The following is a 25,381-nucleotide window of genomic DNA, read 5'->3' as shown; positions in this document are numbered from 1 at the left end:
GCAATCAGAATCCAACAACACATTAAAAAGATCATACACCATGACCAAGTGGGCTTTATCCCAGGGATGCAAGGATTCTTCAATATCTGCAAATCAATCAATGTAATACACCACATTAACAAATTGAAAAATAAAAACCATATGATTATATCAATAGATGCAGAGAAAGCCTTTGACAAAATTCAACATCCATTTATGATAAAAACTCTCCAGAAAGCAGAAATAGAAGGAACATACCTCAACATAATAAAAGCTATATATGACAAACCCACAGCAAACATTATCTTCAACGGTGAAAAATTGAAAGTGTTTCCTCTAAAGTCAGGAACAAGACAAGGGTGCCCACTCTCACCACTACTATTCAACATAGTTTTGGAAGTTTTGGCCACAGCAATCAGAGCAGAAGAAGAAATAAAAAGAATCCAGATTGGAAAAGAAGAAGTAAAACTCTCACTATTTGCAGATGACATGATCCTCTACATAGAAAACTAAAGACTCCACCAGAAAATTACTAGAACTAATCAATGATTATAGTAAAGTTGCAGGATATAAAATCAACACACAGAAATCCCTTGCATTCCTATACACTAATAATGAGAAAACAGAAGGAGAAATTAAGGAAACAGTTCCATTCACCATTGCAACAGAAAGAATAAAATACTTAGGAATATATCTACCTAAAGAAACTAAAGACCTATATATAGAAAACTATAAAACACTGGTAAAAGAAATCAAAGAGGACACTAATAGATGGAGAAATATACCATGTTCATGGATTGGAAGAATCAATATAGTGAAAATGAGTATACTACCCAAAGCAATTTATAGATTCAATGCAATCCCTATCAAGCTACCAACGGTATTCTTCACAGAGCTAGAACAAATAATTTCACAATTTGTATGGAAATACAAAAAACCTCGAATAGCCAAAGCTATCTTGAGAAAGAAGAATAGAACTGGAGGAATCAACCTACCTGACTTCAGGCTCTACTACAAAGCCACAGTTATCAAGACAGTATGGCACTGGCACAAAGACAGAAATATAGATCAATGGAACAAAATAGAAAGCCCAGAGATAAATCCACACACATATGGACACCTTATCTTTGACAAAGGAGGCAAGAATATACAATGGATTAAAGACAATCTCTTTAACAAGTGGTGCTGGGAAAACTGGTCAACCACTTGTAAAAGAATGAAACTAGAACACTTTCTAACACCATACACAAAAATAAACTCAAAATGGATTAAAGATCTAAATGTAAGACCAGAAACTATAAAACTCCTAGAGGAGAACATAGGCAAAACACTCTCTGACATACATCACAGCAGGATCCTCTATGACCCACCTCCCAGAATAGTGGAAATAAAAGCAAAAATAAACAAATGGGACCTAATTAAACTTAAAAGCTTCTGCACAACAAAAGAAACTATAAGCAAGGTGAAAAGACAGCCTTCAGAATGGGAGAAAATAATAGCAAATGAAGCAACTGACAAACAACTAATCTCAAAAATATACAAGCAACTCCTACAGCTCAATTCCAGAAAAATAAATGACCCAATCAAAAAATGGGCCAAAGAACTAAATAGACATTTCTCCAAAGAAGACATACAGATGGCTAACAAACACATGAAAAGATGCACAACATCACTCATTATCAAAGAAATGCAAATCAAAACCACCATGAGGTACCATTTCACGCCAGTCAGAATGGCTGCGATCCAAAAGTCTACAAGCAATAAATGCTGGAGAGGGTGTGGAGAAAAGGGAACCTTCTTACACTGTTGGTGGGAATGCAAACTAGTACAGCCACTATGGAGAACAGTGTGGAGATTCCTTAAAAAACTGGAAATAGAACTGCCATATGACCCAGCAATCCCACTGCTTGGCATACACACTGAGGAAACCAGAAGGGAAAGAGACACGTGTACCCCAATGTTCATCGTAGCACTGTTTATAATAGCCAGGACATGGAAGCAACCTAGATGTCCATCAGCAGATGAATGGATAAGAAAGCTGTGGTACATATACACAATGGAGTATTACTCAGCCATTACAAAGAATACATTTGAGTCAGTTCTAATGAGGTGGATGAAACTGGAGCCTATTATACAGAGTGAAGTAAGCCAGAAAGAAAAACACCAATACAGTATACTAATGCATATATATGGAATTTAGAAAGATGGTAACAATAAGCCTGTATACGAGACAGCAAAAGAGACACTGATGTATAGAACAGTCTTATGGACTCTGTGGGAGAGGGAGAGGGTGGGAAGATTTGGGAGAATGGCATTGAAACATGTAGAATATCATGTATGAAACGAGTCGCCAGTCCAGGTTCGATGCACGATACTGGATGCTTGAGGCTGGTGCACTGGGACGACCCAGAGGGATGGTATGGGGAGGGTGGAGGGAGGGGGGTTCAGGATGGGGAACACATGTATACCTGTGGTTGATTCATTTCGATATTTTGCAAAACCAATACAATATTGTAAAGTTTAAAAATAAAATAAAATTTAAAAAAAAGAAATATAAGATATACAAATATGTACAAAGTATGTAAGAATGTATTTATAAATTTTAAAATTATTTACTCATAAATGTAAACATTGGAATAAATTTATATTCTAGAGTAAAGAAATAATATTAGACAAGGTGCTCGTGAAGAAGGGTAAAGACTAATTATTAAGCTATCATAATTAGGACAGTGTGGTACTGGTGCAGGGAGAGATTAGAGATCAATTAGAAAGAATTAATGGCCCCAAACAGAAACTACAACACAGCGCAGGAGGCACTGCAGATCTGGGGGGAAAGTGGGGCAGAACAATAAATGACGTTAGAATAATTAGTTGTCACTTTGAGAGAGAAAAAAATTCATTAGATGTCTACTGCATATTATACACAAAAATCTATTTCAGAAAATGGACTTACTACAAAAGGTAAAACTTGAATACACTTTAGAAGAAAATATCTTTCTGGTTTGGGGGCCAGGAAGGATTTAGTAAATAAAATTTTAAGATGCTAGCTGTAAAAGAAAAACATTATAAGTTTAACTACATTAAAATTTAAAAATTCTGTTCATTAAGAGAATCATGAAAAAAGTAAAAGCATAAGACACAAACTGGAAGAAAATATTTGTGGCATCCGTAACTAAGTACAGATCATCATGTAGAATATATAAGGAAACCAGGCAAAATAATGAAAATATGATAAAACAACAATAATAAAAATATAATAAAACAATTCATTAGAAAAATGGATAAAAAGTTTGGTCAGGTATCATATGAAAATATAATCTATTTCATTAACAATCAGGAAAATAAAAATAAAGACTACAGTAGAATTTCATATCATTCCAATTAAATTGCCAAAAATTACAAGGAACAATTGCTTCGGAGACGATTTTTCATTTGTAAAAATGAATATCATTTTGTAGACCCTACCACCGGCACTTCCAGTCTTAGGCATGGATACAGAATGGCCACCAAGTCTGGGAACACAGGCAAATACCTAATAGTTGGTTTATTGTTATTACTCTATAGTCCAGATAAAATAATAGCACACATATTTTCGGACTTTAGAGCTACCCTGAATGCAGTCTAGAGAATTCTTCAGTTCTAATTAAACATGGAGATGTGTAAAATCCTTCCTTTCCCAGCTCTCTCTTTGCTTAGGTTCTTGAAAAACATCTTCTTTGGGAACTGCAACATGTATACCTGTGGCGGATTCATTTTGATATTTGGCAAAACTAATACAATTATGTAAAGTTTAAAAATAAAATAAAATTAGAAAAAAAAAAAAACAAAACTCCCTAGCAAAGCTGATGAAACAGTGAAATCTATATAGACTCTCTCTCATAAAAAATTCATGGATGATTTAAGGGGGTTGACTGCCTTGCTGAAGTCCTTCTATGCACATCTAATGGTCTGTGTTTCCTGGATTAAGAACTGGATTAGTAACTAAGAACTGCTGTAAATCATTCTCTTTACAGCGTTAGAGCTTAAGGCACTGACATATTGGCCTCCATCCATGAACCATACTTCTTCAGGTTTTGATTCTAGACCCTTGTCCCTTCTTCCAGGTTTAGGAGTCAGCCTTTTGAGACTGCTGAACATCAACAAACCTTATTCCTTTCAAGGACAGAGAAACACTGATTCCATAACTAGCTCCATGGGCGCTCAGGCCTACAGGCCCCAGCTCAGCGGGCATGATCACACAAGAGGGTTGTGTCAGGCACGCTTCTGTGGCGTATTAGAGAGTCCAGCAGGTAAAACAACATTCCTGAAGAATGTTGATACGAATAATATAAACAACCTCACACCTGAATCCAGGCTTTCCAGAGTGAGTTACCCCAAATCCAGCAATTCTAAGGAAGTAAAATGAAGTCATACCATCCTTCCAACTATCTCCAGTAAGAAAGGACAGGTTCAATTTCTACACTGCAGTTATATTCATAGCTCATTATCAAACATTCATATTTTTCATAATTGCTAGGATGGGATGGTTGGATGGCATCACTGCCTCATGGACATGAGTTTGAGCAACTCTGGGAGATAGTGAAGGACAGGGAAGCCTGGTATGCTGCAGTTCATGGGGTTGCAAACAGTCAGACATGACTGAGTGACAAATAGCAACAACGATAAATGTGAAAATATAAAATTACTGAGGGCTTGTTTTGTCTTGCATATTTAATTATTAATTGCAAAACACTATAGGAAATATAATGCCTCATCTTAGGAGGAAGACAAAGATACTCTAAGAGTATTGTTCTCAAGTCAGACAGGCTGTGCCATTTATTACCACTTACTTGCTATGTAACCTTGAGCAAGTCTCAACTTCAGCATCCTTGCATGTAAAAGAAAGATGATAATAGTACCTGTCTCATAGGGGCACTATGAGAATAAGATGAGATAATACTTGTAAAAAGCATAGGTCAATGTCTGGCACATGGAATGCAATTTAAAAAGTGAGCTTTTCTTAAAATTAACACCCCATTCTTCATCATTTAGATCCATACCCCCTTTTTCAAAATATTTTTTTAAGCTGTGGTACTTGTTTTAATTTGTCCTTAACAGAGAAGCTAAAAGTATATAATTTTCAATTCTCTTAAAGAAGTGTTTCACAGACACTGATCAGTTCTTAGGACAAAAATAAACATGATGCCAGTAAACCCTAGGTAGGTTGGCATTGTGATGATACACCTATGTGACCATGAAAGTGGAGACACTGAGTCAACAGTAAAGGAATAGCTCTCAAAGCTGGAGGAAACGAATAGCAAAATAATTCAAATACATGGATTTTATTTAAAAGCAGAGACATATTTTAAATATTTCTTAAGTGATAAAATGGGGGAGACAACTAGAAAAGATGAACAATTTAACCTTAAAAAAATGTTTAAAAATTTCTTCGACTTTATTCCCAGGGGGATATTGTTAAACTTTCCCATGTAAATTGAAAGATGACTTACACCTAATTTTTTTAAATGAAATGAAGTTAATAAAACTTAAGAGCTTTTTCATTTAAATGGACTCAACAATCTCAAATCCTATAGAACATCTGAGTCCAGCTCTAGTACTAACCTGTAGTTTGGTTACAGGGTTTACCAGGAGAAGATCATGGCCCACAGGCTGAGTTTTCATGCATATTCCACAATCACTCTTCATGATCTTCACATCCTCATACATTTCTGATCCTGAGATTCACGGGCATCTGTCAGCTGACTCTCCAGCACTCCAGTTCCCACATTCTCTTACATCACTCTGTGAGACTGATCTCCAACATGGAAAATTGCACAATATTCCTAATACCCACCAGGACTAACACACTTTATAGTATGTAAAATCCAACTTCTTCATCCCTCTTCACTAAATCACTACCCAGGATCTACCCACTTTTTAAAATTATTCTCAGCCTCCATTCTAACTGATTGTCCTCAGTCCCTCCTCTTGCCTATTTTATCCAAATATAAATATATCTGCATAAACTCAGGCATTCCTTCTTCCCCTTAAAAATGTGGACTCTTTTTAGATGGGATTCTTGATAAAAATCTCTCATGTCTATGAGAACTTTTAAGGGGATAAATAAAGAAACATGTGGCATGTTAGTAAATATTTATTCTACCATTTTATTTTTTATTTTAATATTTTAAATGTTTTGTGCTAATAAAAATAGAAGTAAAGCAATTTTTTGGCATGAAGAATATGACTCAGGAGCCAAACTATTTGGTTACTAATATCAGCCCTACTACTTATACCGTGTTATTCTCTGAACCTCAGCTGTCTCAACTGTTAAATGAGGGTAATAATAGTATCTACTTAATAGGATTATTTGGAGAATTAAATGAAATAATCCTTGTAAAGCAGTTTTTAAAAGGGCATGGTACATATCAAGCTTTCAATAAATGTTTGTTGTATTGTTCTTGTCACTATTAATTTATCAGGAGAATAGAACTGGTTGTTTTCTAAGATTTAAGTTTAAATTCGAGTGATTCACAAAATGGGAGGTACCAAATTATGAAAGTATCACTGAATTTAAGTGTGTGCCTTTCCTTCAATGAACTTCCCTGGTGGCTCAGTTGGTAAAGAATCCGCCTGCAATGCAGGAGACCACCTGTAATACAGTAGACTTGGGTTCAATCCCTGGATTGGGAAGATCCCCTGAAGAAGGAAATGGGGGATTTCCTTATCTAAGAGACCCATATTGTTTGTCGTGGGATTTATTATGTAATTTAGTTGCTTTAAGCATAAATAAAATTTATCTTAGGTGCTGCTTATGGAATGTTTTGAGCATACCTATAAATTAAGCTGGGGCTTGCCAGGTGGCTCAGTTTTAAAGAATGTGCTTGCCAATGCAGGAGACGTGAGTTTGATCCCTGAGTCAGAAAGTTCCCCTGGAGAAGGAGATGGCAACCCACTTGAGTATTCTTGCCTAGATAACCCCATGGACAGAGGAGCCTGGTGGGCTACAGTCCATATGGTCACAAGAGTTGGACATAACTTAGTGACTAAACCACCACTAACTTCACTTCAAAATTTTTGAAATTGTTTCTGGAGAGCAGCATAAAACAATGATTGTTTGTCATCATACAATACCCTGAGCAATCGAACCTGCCAGTGTTCTTCCTCTATTTCTGCCCATCGCACAAGTGTGGAGTCACCCATCATTTCCCAGGGACTGAATCCAATGGAGATCTACCTCTGTCCCACTTAACCACTCCTGTGTTAGACACGGTCCACCCTCCGTCTACCTTTTTCTTTGTTTTCCAGACATTCCTTGCTGGTTTGCTTCCTGTTTATTCGGCCCAGTACTTCGTAGTCGTTTGTGGGCACCTCTCCCCTTCTTCAGATAGTGCTGTTGCCCAGATACCTACCTTTCTCACTCCACATACTTGCTCTGTATGACCTCATTCTCTCAGGATTTCAATAAATTGATGATTCGATATCCATCTTTACTGCCACTGCCTGATACTAAGCCCTCATCATTTCCAACCTAGCTTGGAAATTGTCTCAAGAAATAGTCCCCTTGCTGCCTTTTTCCCACTTCACATGGCCACCAGAATGACCTTCCCAAAGTGTAAATCTGATCTTGTCACTCTCGAGCTAAAGCTCTTTAAGGGTTTCCCTTACCTTGCTGCATAAGATCCTAAAATCTTTAACTTATCTATCCCTTCTGCATTTCAATCTAATGATCCACATTAGGAAGGCACCCTATAAGTTTTTGTTGTTCAAGCAAAGAACATGGTTCTAAAGGTTTTGCCAAGCTGCATATCTTACTCAAATCACTTTCTATTATAAATGGTTAACTGTGGCCTTAAAAATCAATTAGAAGAGTTTCTCAGCTCCAATAAATATGTATTACTGGATCTCTTGAACTGAAATTTTTAAGAACAAGTCAATTACATACAATGCATGCATGTTAGTATACACACACACACACACACACAATATATTGTGCTTTACAAAAGAGATGTATAGAGTTTTAATAATAGCAAAAGCATGTTATGTAAATGCACAAGCAAGTATACTTGGAGTCAGTTATGCAAGGAAACAGAGTAATAATGAAACTGATTATGCCATAATTTTGGCTACAAGTTTAGAATTTAGATCTATTATAAATTTCAGATTTCCATATTATAGAACTGATAAAAATCAATCTTTGCTATAAACTGATAAGTATCTGTTGAAAGTTTACACATCTCAGAGTCTTGAGTCGAGGTATAGGAACAATGATTAGGGATGTGTAGGAATTAAAGATAAATTGTTAAATAAAGAGAGGGTGATAGCAAGAGCTGCTGGATCAAGAGCAGCAGTTTTTAATTTTGTCCTGACCAAGGTCCTACTACTTATAGATGGTGAGACTGAAACAATTAATTAGCCTTTCAAGATGTTACATTTCTCATCTTCAGAAGGAAGAGTTTAATCACACAGATCTCTGAGGCCCTTGCCAGCTTTGAAGTTTGAATATTTAGCTATGGCATACTCACAGAGCAGAAAAGCCCTCCCTTGAACAAGCTTCCAGAAGGATCCAATGCACTGTGACTCTCAATCACAAACAGTTGATAGACCCCTTAGTTGTCCAGACTTTATGAGGGTCCCCAGTCTACATCTCTGCAAGCCTCCAGCTTCAGCTGTTAAAATCTTCAGCTTCCTCACTAACTTAACCATGCTGGACATTTTCATATAATGTAGCCTGAGTTGTTCTAGGCTTGAACCAATAAAAATTTAAGAGCGAATTCAACATAACCCCCCCTACTCCCCATTTTCAGGTCCAAGTAATGATAGCTCCTTAGCCTTCCAGTGACACACACTAAACACTTCATAAGGAAAGGGCTGGGTGAGTGACTAATGTGTGTTTTTAGCCTCAGTTTCTTGTTTTAGGGATATAACAGCTGTATGCAGTAAAATTTCAGGGTAGAACTGGCTGTATTAGACAATTTAAGACATCCACACCATCATAGTCAGAGCAGCTGGATGTGTTTTCTACAGTGGAGATTTAATGTATTGGATAGAATTGTAAGTGAATTGGATTGGCTTCACCATTTTGCACCACATTCTGCTTTATGATGAGTTGCAAGCCAGAGTTTGGGGCTCACAGCATAACCAATAAAATATAATGAGAAAAAAACAAGTCTGCATTCTACAGTGTATCGACCAAAAAGCCATCCCAGCATTAAACAACTCTGCTGATATTTAGAAATGTCTGTCTCAGACTGCTCTCTTGTTAACTTTCCCTTAGAAAGAAAACCCCTGATATATATTACTATTGTAGTCCTGTCAAATACAGGTAAGATCCTGCAAAGATGGAAAAAGAATACAGTGTGTGCTTATCTGCATTATTTATGCCAAAAAAAGGCAATGTGCTTCACATAATTCAAACCAAATTAGCCACATTGTCTAAGTCAGAAGTTCAAAACTCACAGAGAAAATCCAACAATCTAATTCTAGTTTGCTTTGATTTGAAGCCTTGTGTTTCTCAGAAGACATGCAAGCCTTGGAATTGAGTCAGAAAAAAAGTGTCAAAATGTGATATACTGAAAAAAAAAAAAAATTCACCCACACAGTGTGAGGCCAGGAAATGTGAGATTGGCCCCACAGCCTTCTGGAACTTAAGCTCCAAATGTCACTTACCCTATGACGATGCAGGAGATGGCCGTTCCCAAGAAGGCATATGTTAAAATAGATCCCAAGTTTTGAAAAAAGTGTCTCTGGGGAGGAAAAGATAGATTTCATATAGTACATCAGATTTTTTCTTCTTAGCATAACAAGAAATAAAAACAAATGCATGTGTTTTCACAGCCTCTCCCTTTCCTCACTGTTAAGGCCGATTTTGTTTTTGGAGCCTCAGTTGCTGGCCTTATTGTACAAAGATAACTTAACTGATTTACACTGTAAAGGACAGAGGTTGCCAACAAATAGGGAAAAAATACATCTGGAAAGTGACAGGCCAGAACTGGCTGGCCCTGAGAGAGGAGGAAGGGATTGGGGCAATGGTCAGGCAGGACTCTGGAATGATTAAAGGAAGACAGAGTTTTTAAGAAGTTTTGTTGTCACTGAAACCCCTTTAGCACTTTAAATATACTGTTCTAAAAGATTTAAGTTGCCGTTTGACTTTTATTGGATCTCTGATTTACTGTTTTTCTGAAAGTGATGAAACCAAACCTTAATCACCTACAACAGTTTATTTTAATGAATCACACAAAATGATGCTTAGTCTTGGGGCTTGGATGAAGAAGGATGAGCGGAATAAATCCAGCTTTCTAAATCTTTTCAAACGCTTGCTTGGAAAAACTCCCTTCCAGTTCTGTAAATGGTAGCTAAGTAGCCAGAACTGACAGCAAGAGGGAGCCCAAAGTACACAAGAAAATCAAGTCTGTACTGAACAAGTAAAGGCTGCTGAAGCCCACAGGCCAAAGGGAGGAGAGCCCTAGGAATCTCTGGAGTTAGGAGTGGGCAGCAGGAAAGCAACCACATTAACTCTGCATCTCAAAACTCATTCAGACTGGAGCCTTGATCTTTGGCCCTGGGGAGGCTAGCATGTAGACGTTGGTGTGAATTACTAATTTAGGAAATGTACATGTTGAGGCTACACATAAGTCATGTTTTGCAGGTGCAAAAAATGCAAGACTCAACTTTCTATAAACTCAATGTTAATTAAAAGCAAACTCTGGTTATAATCATCTAGAATAATATTGCCCAATAGAAATATAATGTAAACCATATATGTCATTTAAAATGACATATGTAAAAAAATAAAATGACATATGTACTTTTCTAGTAGTCATATTAAGTTTTTAAAAAGTAAAATGAACATTTATAATATAATGTATTCAAAAATTATCATTTCTACATGAAATAAATATAAAACATTGTAGAAATATTTTACATTCTTTTTTTATACCGAGCCTGCAAAATCCAGTGCATATTGTATACTTAAAGTGCATCTTCATTCAGACTAGTCAAGTTTCAAGGGCTAAATAGCTGCACGTGACTATCAATCAGTATACTGGACAGAGCCAGTTTAGAATTCTAAGCATGTCAGATTTGAATCTGCATCACATAATCTAAGATAATGGTATTTTTACCAAATAGGTAAACACGTAAAATAAAATGATGCTTTTTTTTTTTCATTAGTGCTGGCAAGATTCTCTACTTAATGATAAAAGAAGAAAACAATCACTGTATATTTACCTTCTTTAGACTATATCCAGCATGAAATATAATTGGCGGCAGTAAAACATTGAAGAAGATTTCTGGATCAAATGTCATCTGCCAAAAAAGACAAATATGTAGTTAGGAAGATGCTCTTTTGGGCTAATAAAAATAAATTTTAAAAAAGTTACAGTTGTCTTTGCTAAAGTTGTATGAGACATATCAACATGCTATTAAATTAGTAGAGATAAAAATAAGAGAAAATGCAAACTTAGAAATTTATGATTGAGTATAACTTATAAAGTAATATATTAAATGTAAAACTTATGTTCCATTCTGTAGCTAATATGAACAACATAAAATCTGAATGAAACCTTTCTAGGCAAAGAAAATTTTTTGCTTTTATTTTGATTAGCTATTCATTCTTCATATTTTAAAAGCTTTTATTCTATTTTATTTTTTTCTGGTTGAGGGGATTGGTAGCGTTCAAACATTTTAGCTTCTGACAGGATTTATTTAAAATTTTCCCAAATAAAAACATTTTTAGAAATTTAGTCTTAGTTTTCCCTACTTTATCCTATTCCAAAGTTCAAAATATTTTCCAGACTCTGGAAAAACACATTTGAAAGAGAAACAGGATTTTTCTAGTGTTTGTTTATTGGCTTTTACTTAAATGGTAAAATAAACTTGGCAAAAATTCCTTAGTGTGAAGTATGATGAAATGAGATGTAGAAATTCTTGAATCCAATACATGCTCTGTGCTGAGTAGTCTGAAAATGAAAACTAATTTAATCTTTAAAAGCTTCCTTAGATTCATCCTCTTCTCTACTTCTCTCACACTCTGTCTTTCGCTCTCATACGCACGCACACACACACACACACACACACACACTGCCATTCATTATTTCTCCACTAAGGCCTTCTTACCATTACAACACTCATCAAAACCTTTCAGACGTACAGGTCTTACAACTACACTTTCTATACTTTTTTGCCCGAATTCTTGCTCATTCTGAAGCTGATTCTCAAAAACTACTTCTCTCTGAAGCATGCTGATTTCCGCAGTTAAAACCGACTGTACTTTCTTCTGTGCTCTTTCAGCATTCTATACCCTCCCTTGTAGCATATATTTCATAACATAATTTATCAGTTTCTGTTTGACTGTCTCTTCCACTAGACTGGGGACCCATCAAGGATCACAGTGATGCTTTGGTCAATTCTGTGTTGCTTTCACCCTCCCAGGGCTAGCTTATTGCTCGATACATTTTTCTCAATTGGGAAAAAAATTAATTGCCTTTGAAAGTCAAATCTAGTAAAATAGAGTGAATTATGAAAAAGTGAAAATGTTAGCCACTCAATTGTGTCTGATTCTTGCGACCCCATGGACTGTAGTCTACCAGGCTCCTCTACTCATGGAATTCTCCAGGCAAGAACACTGGTTGCTGTTCCCTTCTCCAGGGGATCTTTCCCACCTACGGATCAAACCCAGGTCTCCCACATTGCAAGCAGATTCTTTACCATCTGAGCCACCAGGGAATTAATTTTATATATATATATATATATCCCTAAAAACCTTACATATCACAGGTATGAATTACTTAAGTAAAAATTAAGAAAAGCTTTTCTTAACTCCACTATTTACTTTGGGCCTAATTGAGCATTGCCAGAGTCCCTCTTCTCCCTTCCCCACACTGGCTCCTTGACTCTACCCATCTAATATTCGGGAAGGGGTAGGCTGGGGAAGTAGGAGCCATGTAACTCAGTTGGGTGCCCACTTATAAACCTAGTTATTCTCTCACTGATGCCACAACCTCTTGGACCAGTGAGTATTCGGGTAGATCAGCTTGGCCCATCCATAGCTTTCTTGTGCCTCTCATGTTTCTTCATCTTTAAGATGAATACAATAATTTTATACCTAATTTCTAAGGTGGTTGGAAAAATTAAGTGAATTAATACTTGTAAAGCTCTTGCAGCATTGCCTAACATCTAGCAAGCACTTTTAAGAATTCATTACTAAAGAAAAGGAAATATCTGAATTGATATGGTAAAGTTATATGATTTGAAGAAACTGCCCCATTGTCAGGAACTCTTAAGTGTTACAGCGTGCAACATTTGGGCAAAGAGATTACTTCTCCTTCTAAGTTTACTCTTTTTTTCTAAGATTATCTAAAACACCATTATTGATCTATTTTTGAGGCCTCTTCAAGAGTCTATCAATTGCATATTTGAAGGCTTTTGCAAAGAGATGTATTTCTGTGTTCTGGAGGAGTGAAGCCATATAGCTGTGATCTGTGATCATCTGGAAGAGAGGATTACAGTGGCACAACATCTTGGGCAGAAAATCCCTCGCCTCTGCAGTTTTTCTGCAAAAATAAGGTTAATCACTCAACCAGAACATTTCAATAATCAGAGTGCCCCATTCCCTGCATGCAGGTTAACTAATGTGCTATTGAATTATATTTTCTGGAGCAGCCAGATGAAACTGGCAGGCTGAGAATGGCATGCACAGTACGAGGATTTATTTGTATATACAAAACAGATTTGTGTTCCTTTCAGACTTGCTATAAGCTTAGGAACTGCTAAATCAGAGTTCTGGGAGTATCTCCAAACCCAGATAATTTCTCAGAAATGGCTGGATCTGCCACTGCACCAGCCTCCAGATGGCGGTTCCACATGCCATCTTCTTCAGACTTTGTGTTCAAATCATGGCCTTGGAGGTGAGACTGGTTTAAAAGCCCAAACAATTAAAAGTTTTCATTATAGTATGAGGGGGGAAAATATCTAAGAGAGGTGTGTAATGGAAGGACAGAAAGCTAAATACACTTTTCTTAAAATACAAGTTTTAGAGACCCTACCATCCAACAGAACTTTGTGTGATGGTGGAAGTATTCTGTTACTGTCCTGCCCAATAGAGTAGCCATGGGTCATATGATCTATTGAGCAATTGAACTGGAGACTACTGGAACGGAGGGACTGAAATTTTTATTTTTCTGTGGCCAGTAACTATGGGACAGTATATTTACAGACAGGTACTAGAATTTAAAACTTCAGACCATTCAGTTTTTAGATGGTTTATCGCCCTACATAAGGAATGATTAATTTGGAGCAACAGACCTGCCACTCAAATGGTAGAATTATGACTGCGTCATGAAAACTGAGATTTTAAAATATTGGGATTCAATTCTTAAAACATCAGATAGTATGAGACATAAAAATACCAATATGTCCAACTACTACAAGGGTGCAGTAGTTTTATCTATTATCTCAAATATGCACTAGTGTTTGGCTAGGAATGGCCCAGACATACATTCAGAGAGATAATCAACTTGAAAACTTCCAAGAGTAGAAAGGAAAGCTACCAAGTTCAACTCTCAAGGTCATCAGAAGGTTATAGATACAAAATTCTGTTTGGGCTTAAGTATTAAGGTATCCAGTGACTCAATATGAATTACCTGGGAAAAAGTATGTGTTCAATGCAACTACTAACTAAATAAGCACTAAAATAACCACTTTAATGGGGGACTGTGATTTATGTGGCATATTCCTTCCAAAGAGGCCTTTTAAAAACATTGTTTCATCAACTCTGACAGCATTCCTGCGTGGTAGCTGGCAGATGCAATTATGCCCTTTTTCCAGAGACAGGAGAAGAAATGAAAGGCATGCCCGGTGTCAATCAATGTGACAGGGATATCACTGGGAACAGAGTATGTATGCAGGGGCAAACTAAACGTGTGCTTTTCAGTTGAGAACCGGGCTAACACAACTGCTTAAACCAAGATTTAGGAGTGTTTAAGAGAGGTTGGCACTCAGAAATAGGCTTCATTATTTTGGCAATTCCCGACTCCTTTGGAAAAATAAAAGTAGTTAACACAATAATGTGTTTGCTTATCTGCAATGATTTGTTCATTAGAAATCTAGTGAGCCCCTTCTCTGCTGCAATCCAGAGTTCTTTAGAAGACAGATAGCACTCTGGGCTTGCTGACCCTGCAGGGAGCCTTGATCTTGAAGCAGCACATGAGCTGGGTTTTGAAGGATGAATAGAAGCCTCTCCATGGGGCACCAACATACAAAACCATGCTCCTTTGTCTGCCCTGGGAGCACTGGGCCAGGGTTCACCAAGCCACAGGGGAAACTGGCGGCTTCCTGAAGTTTCAGTTATACTTAACAGCAAGTAGTTTGAAATATTTTGAATATTTTAAGCATGCAGATATACTTAAAAGTGAAAATCAAAACTTGCATGCATTTTTAATATATATAGAAGACTTCAAAGAAATCTTGGCTTGCTTAGGGAAGGCAGCTCTAGACAACATAAGAATGAGCGTTTCCTTTCCTCTGCCCTAGGTTATGCTTTGGTGTGAGAAGTACCAGAGGGGGTAAAAGATGAATAACTTCAGAATATATAATGAAAATATACCACCTACAAATTAGATGAGCTTTGTCTACTTAATCTCTCTGAGCCTCAGTTTCCTCATTTGTAATTTGCCTACCTCCTAGACTTGCTTTTTATGATTAGATGTAATAAGAGATGTAAAGGGGTCTATGTGGTACCCAACACTGATTGTTTCTCAAGAAATCGTCACTGTTCTTGAATTGAAATGAAAGAAACTATTGACACAATGGATTGAGGATTGGAAGCACGAGGCACAGAAATATTCATTCAAACACAGAGAAAAGTAGAAATGTTTTACCCAGCAAGATTAAACAATAAAATGGCTATTGAGAGTATAAATTTGTATAACTTTTTAGTAGGGTAATTTAGTGACAGCTATCAAAATGTCAAATATCCATACTGTTTGATTCAGCAACACCTAATTTGAGAATTTATCCCACAGATATGCTTGCAAATGTGTGGAATGACATAAGGACAAGAGTATTCATTGCAGATGGATGAATGGGAAAAAAAGAAAACATTGAGGATGGCTGAGCCACAGACTGGTTAAAAAATCACAGTATACAGCTGAGCCTTGATCAGGGTAGGGGAGTGCCGACTCCCCATGCTCGAAAATCTGGGTATAACTCACAGTTGGCCCTCTGTATACGAGATTCTTCTCTTTCTGCAACTCCTACTTATCTATGATTCTGCCTCTGCAGATTCCACCAACTGTGGATCATGTAGGAGTGTGGTATTTGCTATTGAAAAAAATCTGCACATAAGTGGACCCACACAGTTCAAACCTGTGTTGTTCAAGGGTCAACTACAATCTGTAAAACTGAATACTATGCAACTGTTAGAAAGGCTGAGGAAACTGTCTAGGAACTGATATGGCTGCTTTCTAAAATTTGTTGTGAAGCTAAAACAGCAAGGTGTAAAACAGTCCATCTGGCATGTGTAATAAAACTTGCTATGTTCTCACCACACTTCTTTTCTTTTCTGTCCTGGACAGATACCTAGACTACATTTCCTTGTCATCGTGTGTGACATACGACAAAGGTCTGACCAGTTGAATATGGATAACAGTAATATAAGTAACCCTGGTCTCTAAAATCCCCTAGATGTCCTATGTTCTCTGTCTTTAGAGACCTTTCCAACCCTGGTCTATAAAATCCCCTAGATCTCCTATGTTCTCTGTCTTTCTGCCATTGTTAGTTCACAGAGAACATCTGGCAGAGGTCCCAAATACTAGGGAGTGGCAGAGCCACTAGATTAAAGGAAGCTGGAAATGATTACTGGCCTCTGGAGAAGACTGCAAAGGCCATAGTGGATTTGAACACAAGCAATAAATAAACTTTAGTGTACTAAGTTGTTGAGATTTGGGCTTCCCTGATAGCTCAGTTGGTAAAGAATCCGCCTGCAATGCAGGAGACACTGGGTTTGATTTATGGGTTGGGAAGATCCATTGGAGAAGGGATAGGCTACCCACTCCAGTATTCTTGGGCTTCCTTGTGGCTCAGCTAGTAAAGAATCCGCCTGCAATGTGGGAGACCTGTGTTCGATCCCTGAGTTGGAAAGATCCCCTGGAAAAGGGAAAGGCTACTCACTCCAGTATTCTGGCCTGGAGAATTCCATAGACTGTATAGTCCATGGGATTGCACAGAGTTGGACATGATTGAATGACTTTCACTTCACCTCACATTGAGATTTGGGGGTAGTCTGTTAAAGTATTTGGCCTGTTCCAAGATTTATGTGGAAAAGGAGGAAGTGTAGAATATTTACCTGCATATTATATATATGTGTGTGTGTGTGCATACACATACTATTGTAAATTGTATATATACTATCATATATGTTACATATGGGGCTTCCCTGGTGACTCAGATGGTAACGAATTCATGGGCAATGCAGGAGACCTGGGTTCGATCCCTGGGTCAGAAAGATCCCCCAGAGAAGAAAATGGCAACCCACTCTAGTATTCTTGCCTGGAAAATTCCACAGACACAGGAGCCTATTGGACTATATAGTCCATAGGGTCACAAGAGTCGAACTTAGTGACTAAACCACCATTGTTACCATGTTCTATATATATATATATATACAATCAGTTGCCTCTGGGGAGACCAGGGATTAGAACTTGGTGGCAGGAAGGGTGGTGGCTTGGAGAAGGCTTTTCTGTATTTACTTATGGAAGAATGACTCTCTTCGCCCTGGCTTTTATCTATAGATACAGAGTGACTGCTGCTTAGTGCAGTGCATCCAGGATTTTTGCTATCATTATGTACACACAGAAAGTGATTATATTTGGTCAGTGGAGGAAATTGTGGGGAAATTAGGGTCCTGGTAAGACAATTCAGGGCTAAAAGGATGAGACTGGGACTCTGACCATCCTCAGCCCAAGGATGAAGGGATTTAAAGCCTGTGGAGCAGCTGTAATCCATTAGCACATCAGATGGGGAGCACCGTACAGAATTGAATACTCCTGGCCCTCATTTCATCATAGTTCACTCATCCTCCCCAGGACACAGAGAGTGACCAATCTAAGTTGGAGAAAAGAAATTGAGAGTGTGCATCTCAGCCTCCTCTCTCTCCATGTTGAAATCAGCCTGTTTGCTCAAAGTGGATGCCCCTAGCTCCTCCCAAACATAGGGAAGGCTTTCTGTCCAGCTGGATCTGCGGCTGGTTTGATAAGTCTTTCTAATTCTGGGGCTAAAGATGAGCAAGCCAGCTTACAAACTGAGCCTCATTATTTTACCTAGCTTTTGATCTCCATCTTTCTCATTGCTGTATCTATGTCTCAACTAGCTCAAAATCAGATGGGCAACTCTACCTCAGCAACAACAAAAATTTTAATAAATACTATCAACTAAAAACTCAGATTGGCATAAGAGATGATACTGAATAACTTTAAGTATCATTAACTTTAAGATTTCAACATACCCTTTTGTACCTTTTGAATGTGAGCCACATGAATGCATTACCTACTCAAAAAATAAATTGAAGTAATTCCCCCCCAAAAAGATGTCTCAGGTAGATTGGTTTGAAGGGCCCTAAGTATTGGCCTGGATGAAGGGAAACCATTATCAGGCCACGGTTGCCAGAATGAGCACAAGGTAACAACAATGTGAATGAAGGTGTTTATCACAGAATGGAAAGAAAGAAACAGACCCAGGAGACATTCATCCATTCAACAATATTTACTGAGAATAAGCCAGGCACATGGCAAGGAGGAGCAGCAGAGCTTGCAGGTAAAATAGAGAGGCAAAAATAATGATAAAAAAGAACAGAAGGAACCCATATTTTTGCACTTAGGAGTATGGATGAATAAAAAATGATTGAAGAGAAGCTGACTTGGCAGAGGTAAGAGGAGTCAGGAAAGCTCAGGACTAATTGAAGTCTTGGTTCCTTGAGTCTGAGGTATCTGTGACACACTTGGAAATACATGCTTGGGGACAGGTGGGCCAAGGAGAAACGGTTCAAAATCATCAGCATAAAGGAAAGGAGTTGTCAAGTATAGGCAGGACCTTTGAAGGAGTAAGTACTATAGGAAAGAGAAGAAAATCAAGAACAGACCCTGGGATGGGAAGAGGTGGTACTATCATGGGAAAGGACAATGAGTGAGCAATCACGAGACAAGCAGAATGAGGGTCAGGGCCACAGAAAACTAAGGAGAAGTGTGGTATAAGAAGGAGGTGCTCTTCCCTGTACAAGACTGCAGATTTAGCAAGTAAAAATACACCCAGTTTAATGGGAACTTCAGATAAGCAATAATTTTTCAAAACAGTTTCTTAGCACTGCATTTGGGATATGCTTTGCTCAATTATTTGTTACTTACCTGAAACTCAATAAACAGAGAAGCAAAAATAGTAAGGGACTTCCCTGGTGGTTCAGCAGTAAAGAATCTGCCTGCAATGCAGATGTGGGTTCAGTCCCTAGGTCAGGAAGATTCCCTGGAGAAGGAAATGGCAACCCACTTCAGTATTCCTGCCTGGAAAACCCCATGGACAGAGGAGTCTGGAGGACTACCATCCATGAGGTCACAAAAGATTCAGACATAACCGATCAACTGAAAACAACAAAAAATAGAAAATCAAAAGTGAACCTGTGTTTTTGCATCTGCAGAGTACATCATGAGAAACGCTGGGCCGGAAGAAGCACAAGCTGAAATCAAGATTGCCAGGAGAAATATCAATAACCTCAGATATGCAGATGATACCACCCTTATGGCAGAAAGTGAAGAGGAACTAAAAAGCCTCTTGATGAAAGTGAAAGAGGAGAATGAAAAAGCTGGCTTAAAGCTCAACATTCAGAAAACGAAGATCATGGCATCTGGTCCCATCACTTCATGGCAAATAGACGGGGAAACAGTGTCAGACTTTATTTTTTGGGGCTCCAAAATCACTGCAGATGGTGACTGCAGCCATGAAATTAAAAGACGCTTACTCCTTGGAAAAAAAGTTATGACCAACCTAGATAGCATATTCAAAAGCAGAGACATTACTTTGCCAACAAAGGTCTGTCTAGTCAAGGCTATGGTTTTTCCTGTGGTCATGTATGGATGTGAGAGTTGGACTGTGAAGAAGGCTGAGAGCTGAAGAACTGATGCTTTCGAACTGTGGTGTTGGAGAAGACTCTTGAAGAGTCCCTTGGACTGCAAGGAGATCCAACTAGTCCATTCTGAAGGAGATCAGCCCTGGGATTTCTTTGGAAGGAATGATACTAAAGCTGAAACCCTAGTACTTTGGCCACCTCATTCGAAGAGTTGACTCATTGGAAAAGACTCTGATGCTGGGAGGGATTGAGGGCAGGAGGAGAAGGGGATGACAGAGGATGAGATGGCTGGATGGCATCACTGACTCAATGGACGTGAGTCTGAGTGAACTCTGGGAGTTGGTGATGGACAGGGAGGCCTGGCGTGCTGCGATTCATGGGGTTGCAAAGAGTCGGACACGACTAAGCGACTGAACTGAACTGACTGAGGAGATGAATAACCAAGGAGCCACTGACTCTTCAGCCCAATATCAATGACTAAGAAAAGAATTTCAAAGATTGAGGAGAATCCTTTGAATTTCTTAATTAGGAAGTGGTTGTCAATCCTTTTTGATTGATTCCAATCAAGAAATGGATACAGGGAGTAAAGGAAAAAGTGAGTGATGGGAACGTAGAACCTTCATTTGGGAGGTTGAGTGTCAAGCACTTTCAGGAGTCCAATAACTTGCTCTAGGAGGAGATGAAGGAAAAACAAAAGGATAAAGGCTAAGAAAGAAGGAAGCAAAGGAGCAGATCAGGACAAAGAATCGTGAAGGCTTAAGTTTAGGGAGGTAAGGAAGTGGGGTGTGTGTGTGTGTGTGTGTGTGCTAGTCACTCAGTTGTATCTGACTCTGAGACCCTATGGATTGTAGCCTGAACCAGGCTCCTCTGTCCATGGAATTCTCCAGACAAGAATACTAGTGGGTAGTCATTCCTTTCTTCAGGGGATCTTCTCAACCCAGGGATTGAACTGGGTCTCCCACACTGCAGAAGTTTGAGCAACCAAGGAAGCCCCAAGGAAGCAATATAAGCAGCAAAATGATAATGAATTAATTTAAAAAAAATATGGAAAGAAATCTTTCTCTCAAACTTCAAATTTGTGGAGCAGCCAGGTTAAGAGATAGTTATTCACAGTGAAAAGTATTCTTCTGTTCCCCAGATGGTTTCCTGCTGGGCCCATATATGTGGCAGGGACTCCTCAGTGAAACAGGCTCTACCTCATGCAGGCTGTTTATTAAGAAATACACAGAGCCACAGGCAGTCAAAGGGAGAACCTGCCTGAGAGGTCCCCTGTTTTAGGGGTCTGCAAACTGATCTCTGTCAATTCCTGGGCTCTGCGGAGGGAGTGGTGGTGATGGGACGTGGGAACAAGAGTGTTGGTCTCCACCCTGGCTCTGCCCTCCGGTTCTGCCTGAGCAGTTTTGATTTGTTTTACACATTGAGAAGGGTTTTAAGATTTTCTTTGAATGAAGCATCCCTCTGCTTCATTTGAAGCAGACCCTGACCTAATATTGTCCCCTAGAAAGTTCAAGGAACATGTGAAATGTCAAGGTGTCACTCAGAGGCACCACTGAACTTAAAAATTCTAGACCAGAGCTATTCCTCTTTTTATTACAGTATATTCTTAACTTTGCTTTAAACAAGTTTTAAATGATATGTCAGAGTTAAAGACCCTTCTTTCCCCCTTCCCCAGAAGTGACCAATACCCTGAAGTTAGAGAGTGTTCTTTTCTTCCATGACTGTGTTCTTATACTTCATATACAGGTATCCATAGCAATGATTACTATTATTTGTGCATCTTTAAGTTTTACAGAATTTTAGCTATAAATAGCCTTTTATATGGGATTCTTTGGTGGTTCAATGGTAAAGAATCTGCCTGCAATGCAGGAAGCGTAGGTCGTATCCCTGGGTCAGGAAGATCCCTGGAGAAGGAAATGGGCATCCCACTCCAGTATTCTTGCCTGGGAAATCCCATAGACAGGGGAGCCTGGTGAGCTACAGTCCATGGGGTCACAGAAGAGCTGGACATGGCTTAAAGTGACTAAATACACAACACCAACCTTTTATATCCTGCTTTTTACATTTAGAATTTTTTTTTACAACTGATCTGTATTACTACAAGTGGATCTTGTCCATGTGCTTAACTGCAGTATAGCCTTCTGTAGGAAGAATATATCATGATTGTTTTTTTCCCTACTCTGACAAGAGAATGAGGGCAATTAGGTTGTTTCCTATTTTTTACTATGACTAGAAATAATGCAGTAGATATTCCTGCACTTAAGCCTTTGCATATAATGCTTGTGAAGTTCTCTAGAAGTGGTAAACACTAAAGGTAGAATTGCTGGATGCTGAATCTTCAACTTTACTAGACTGAAGTTACTTTAAAGTGGTCACACCAATTTACACTCTATAGAAGAGTGTAGGAGCATTTTCCCACATTCTAACCAATGCTTAGTATTAACAAATTTCCAATTTTTACCAATCAGGGCTGCTTAATATTACTGTTTTCTTTGCATTTCCCATTACTAACGAAATAAGTATATTTTGTGTCTTTTTTGGTCTTTTGTGACATCTCTTTAATGAGTTTTTGGATCATATCTTTTACCCAGTATGACTTTTTCTCATTTATTAATGCTTCACACAATATGGTTACTATTCAGTTTTGGTTATTTACATTTCAAATATATTCTTCTATTCTCTTACCTTCTTAAACCTTTAACATTTTTTTAAATTTGTCACTGGTGTCTTTTTCATGCCGATTTTTTTCATTTTAATGTAGTAAAATTTATTCCATTTTTTACTTTGATTCAGCTTTTGGTAACGTCTTTAAAAAATCTTTCCTTATCCTGACTATATTTATATTTATGACTAGATATATTTTCTCCTAAGGTTTTATAATTGGCTGTTTACCCTAAATTTTTAAAAGCCTGAGGAAAGGTTAGGGTTTGAATATAAATAAAGCAAGTCACAAAGTTTTAGAGACCACCTGATTTAAATCACATAGGAAAAATGTAAAATGAATGTAAATACTTTTCCTTGTAATGATAATCATGAATTATTAATATCACTGAGAAATTGTGAGACTATCATACCACAAAACCATGGTGACTTTTGAAGTAGTTGAAATTCCAGAAGTTAGAAATACACTATTGTGAAATTAATACGTGCAAAAATGACAGATATAAACATTGATATTTTATCGGAGGTAGGTAATGTCTATGTGTGTGCAGGCATGCTAAATTGCTTCAGTCCTGTCCAACTCTGTGTGACCCTATGGACTGTAGCCCTCCAGGCTTCTCTGTTCATTGGATTTTCCAGGCAAGAATACTGCAGTGGGTTGCCAGGGGATCTTCCCAATCCAGGGATCGAACCCGTATCTCTTATGGCAGGTGGATTCTTTACCACTAGCGCTACCTGGGAAGCCCAGGTAATGTCTACAAACCCAGGCAAATTTAAGTGGAGAATTTAGAATAAAACATTCATATAATTCTAAATATTTAGCTTGGCAGCATGGAGTTGTGGAAAGTACACTGAACTCAGAGCCAGAAGACCTTTTCCTAAGACCAGTTCTGCCACAGATCAATCATGACCAAGTCACATAAGTTTTCAGAGTCTCAGTTTCTGAGACATGGGGGTGATATCTGTTTACCTCATGGAAACATGGTGAGACTAAAATGGAAATAACAACAATCTTTGAAAAGGGAAGGCATATTTATTGTAATTTAAGCAGAGCTGAAGTTCAGAGTCTGTCTTCCTCACTAATAGATTGCTATTACCACTTGTCAATTAATCGTAACAGTAAGTAATATATATATATTTTTTAAAAGCACCTTCATACATAGACTCTCATATTTTCTTTGCAACAACTGTTTGAGGTAAGTACTGTGAACATCCCACACAGTTACATGACTTTTACAGTTACAGACTTTGTAAGTATCAAGACTTGTACTCATATCTTAGCTTCTAATTGTGAGTCCATTGTTTTATTGATAACAATAATGATAAAACTAATAGTATACTTTGAACCCTTACTATGAGCTAGGCACTAGTCTAAGTGCTTTACAAGTTTTTCTCATTTGCAACTCACAATTATCCTACCAAGTAGTTAGGGATATCCCATTTTACGAACGGATAATTGAAGCACAGAGAAACCAATCATCTTACCCAATATCACTTAGCTGGTAAGAAGCAGCTGAACCAAGTAATATGGCTCCAGGGACTACCTTCTTAACGAAAATATTCCATCTTCCATCCACCTATGGGTTCAGGTTACCCACCCCACTACTGGATGTGTCCTCATTAGCTGCAAATACAAAAAGACCACCTCCATTTTCCAAGTCATTGCTACAGCATTTAGACACCAATGGCCAGAGTCTCCTATGTTTTGGAACAAGATTCTTGACACGTGAACTTACCTCTGTTACCTTTGTGACTCTTTACTAAGGTAACTATACCTTCCAGCTTAACCAGAACAGTCCCAGGTAGTAGCTTCCCAGGTAGTAGCTGTTGTCCTGACTTAATTAATACTCATGCCCCTCATTCACACACAAGAGTTCTAGCTTGAAAATCAAATGATAAGGTTTTCTATTGCTAACTCTGGACAGACTCCTGGCCTTTATTTCCTTATCCATAGCTTGGATTGGCTGCTGGTCCCCTATAGGCCTGCCCCTTGCTGTGAGTTTCCTACCTCCCATCACCCCACTAGAAGTGGTATTAACATGACAAGGGGACTTCCTGGCTTCATATCAACCAGGGAAGAGAAAATAACAGGTGAATGTGAGAAGGGCTTGGTTCTTCATCTCACCAAGAGTATTCATCCCTCAATATCTGGGTGAGGATTTCAAAAGGAAAGACAAGCCTGTGCATCAAGAATGATTCCCTCTCCATCTGGAATTGATATTCATCTTGGCCAATCTTAATATTATAAAGCAAAAGAAACTGCTTTCTGACCTTCATTATATATAGGAATATCACAGTCCCACAGAGTTTCTTTTTGCCTTACAATTTTCTGAGTTTCCATTATCTTTTTCGGTCCTTAGCTTTGAATTGTGCATGCAGCTTCCCCATCATAAGGCCTCAGCAGGGAGCAACTGGCTTGGGGAAGCTGGACAGGGAAGGGCTGAATCAGCAAGGACCAGTCACAGCAGGCATGCTTGAGGGGATTTGGGGGAAGTAGAGGGGATGAGCTGAAATCAGCAGAAAATAGATGCCAAACAGCTTGATTTAAAATTAAAATGATGTGTTTTTCAAACAGTGCTTTCACCTTAAAAATGATGCATTAAAAAACAATACCAAACTTCCTTCAACATAACTACTTCAAACTTTGTCCCA

General features: G+C 38.2%; 1 protein-coding gene across 4 annotated transcripts in view; it reads right to left on the bottom strand.

Annotated features, from left to right (window-relative positions):
• SLC9A9 (solute carrier family 9 member A9) overlaps window positions 1-25,381 on the bottom strand; it is a 663,806-nt gene that overhangs the window by 597,531 nt on the left and 40,894 nt on the right. For all 4 annotated transcript variants that reach the window (XR_011561320.1, XM_070770059.1, XM_070770128.1 and 1 more), the window contains 2 exons: window positions 11,188-11,265; window positions 9,628-9,704 (listed from right to left, as the gene is read on the bottom strand). Coding sequence is in view for 3 of the 4 variants with exons in the window: in XM_070770059.1 (XP_070626160.1) it covers window positions 9,628-9,704; window positions 11,188-11,265 (155 nt within the window). In the remaining variant the exon portion in view is untranslated. The remainder of the gene's footprint in view (window positions 1-9,627; window positions 9,705-11,187; window positions 11,266-25,381) is intronic.

Source organism: Bos indicus, chromosome 1 (assembly GCF_029378745.1).
Source record: "Bos indicus isolate NIAB-ARS_2022 breed Sahiwal x Tharparkar chromosome 1, NIAB-ARS_B.indTharparkar_mat_pri_1.0, whole genome shotgun sequence".
Lineage (NCBI taxonomy): Eukaryota > Metazoa > Chordata > Mammalia > Artiodactyla > Bovidae > Bos > Bos indicus.
This window is presented reverse-complemented; position numbering and strand designations above follow the sequence as displayed.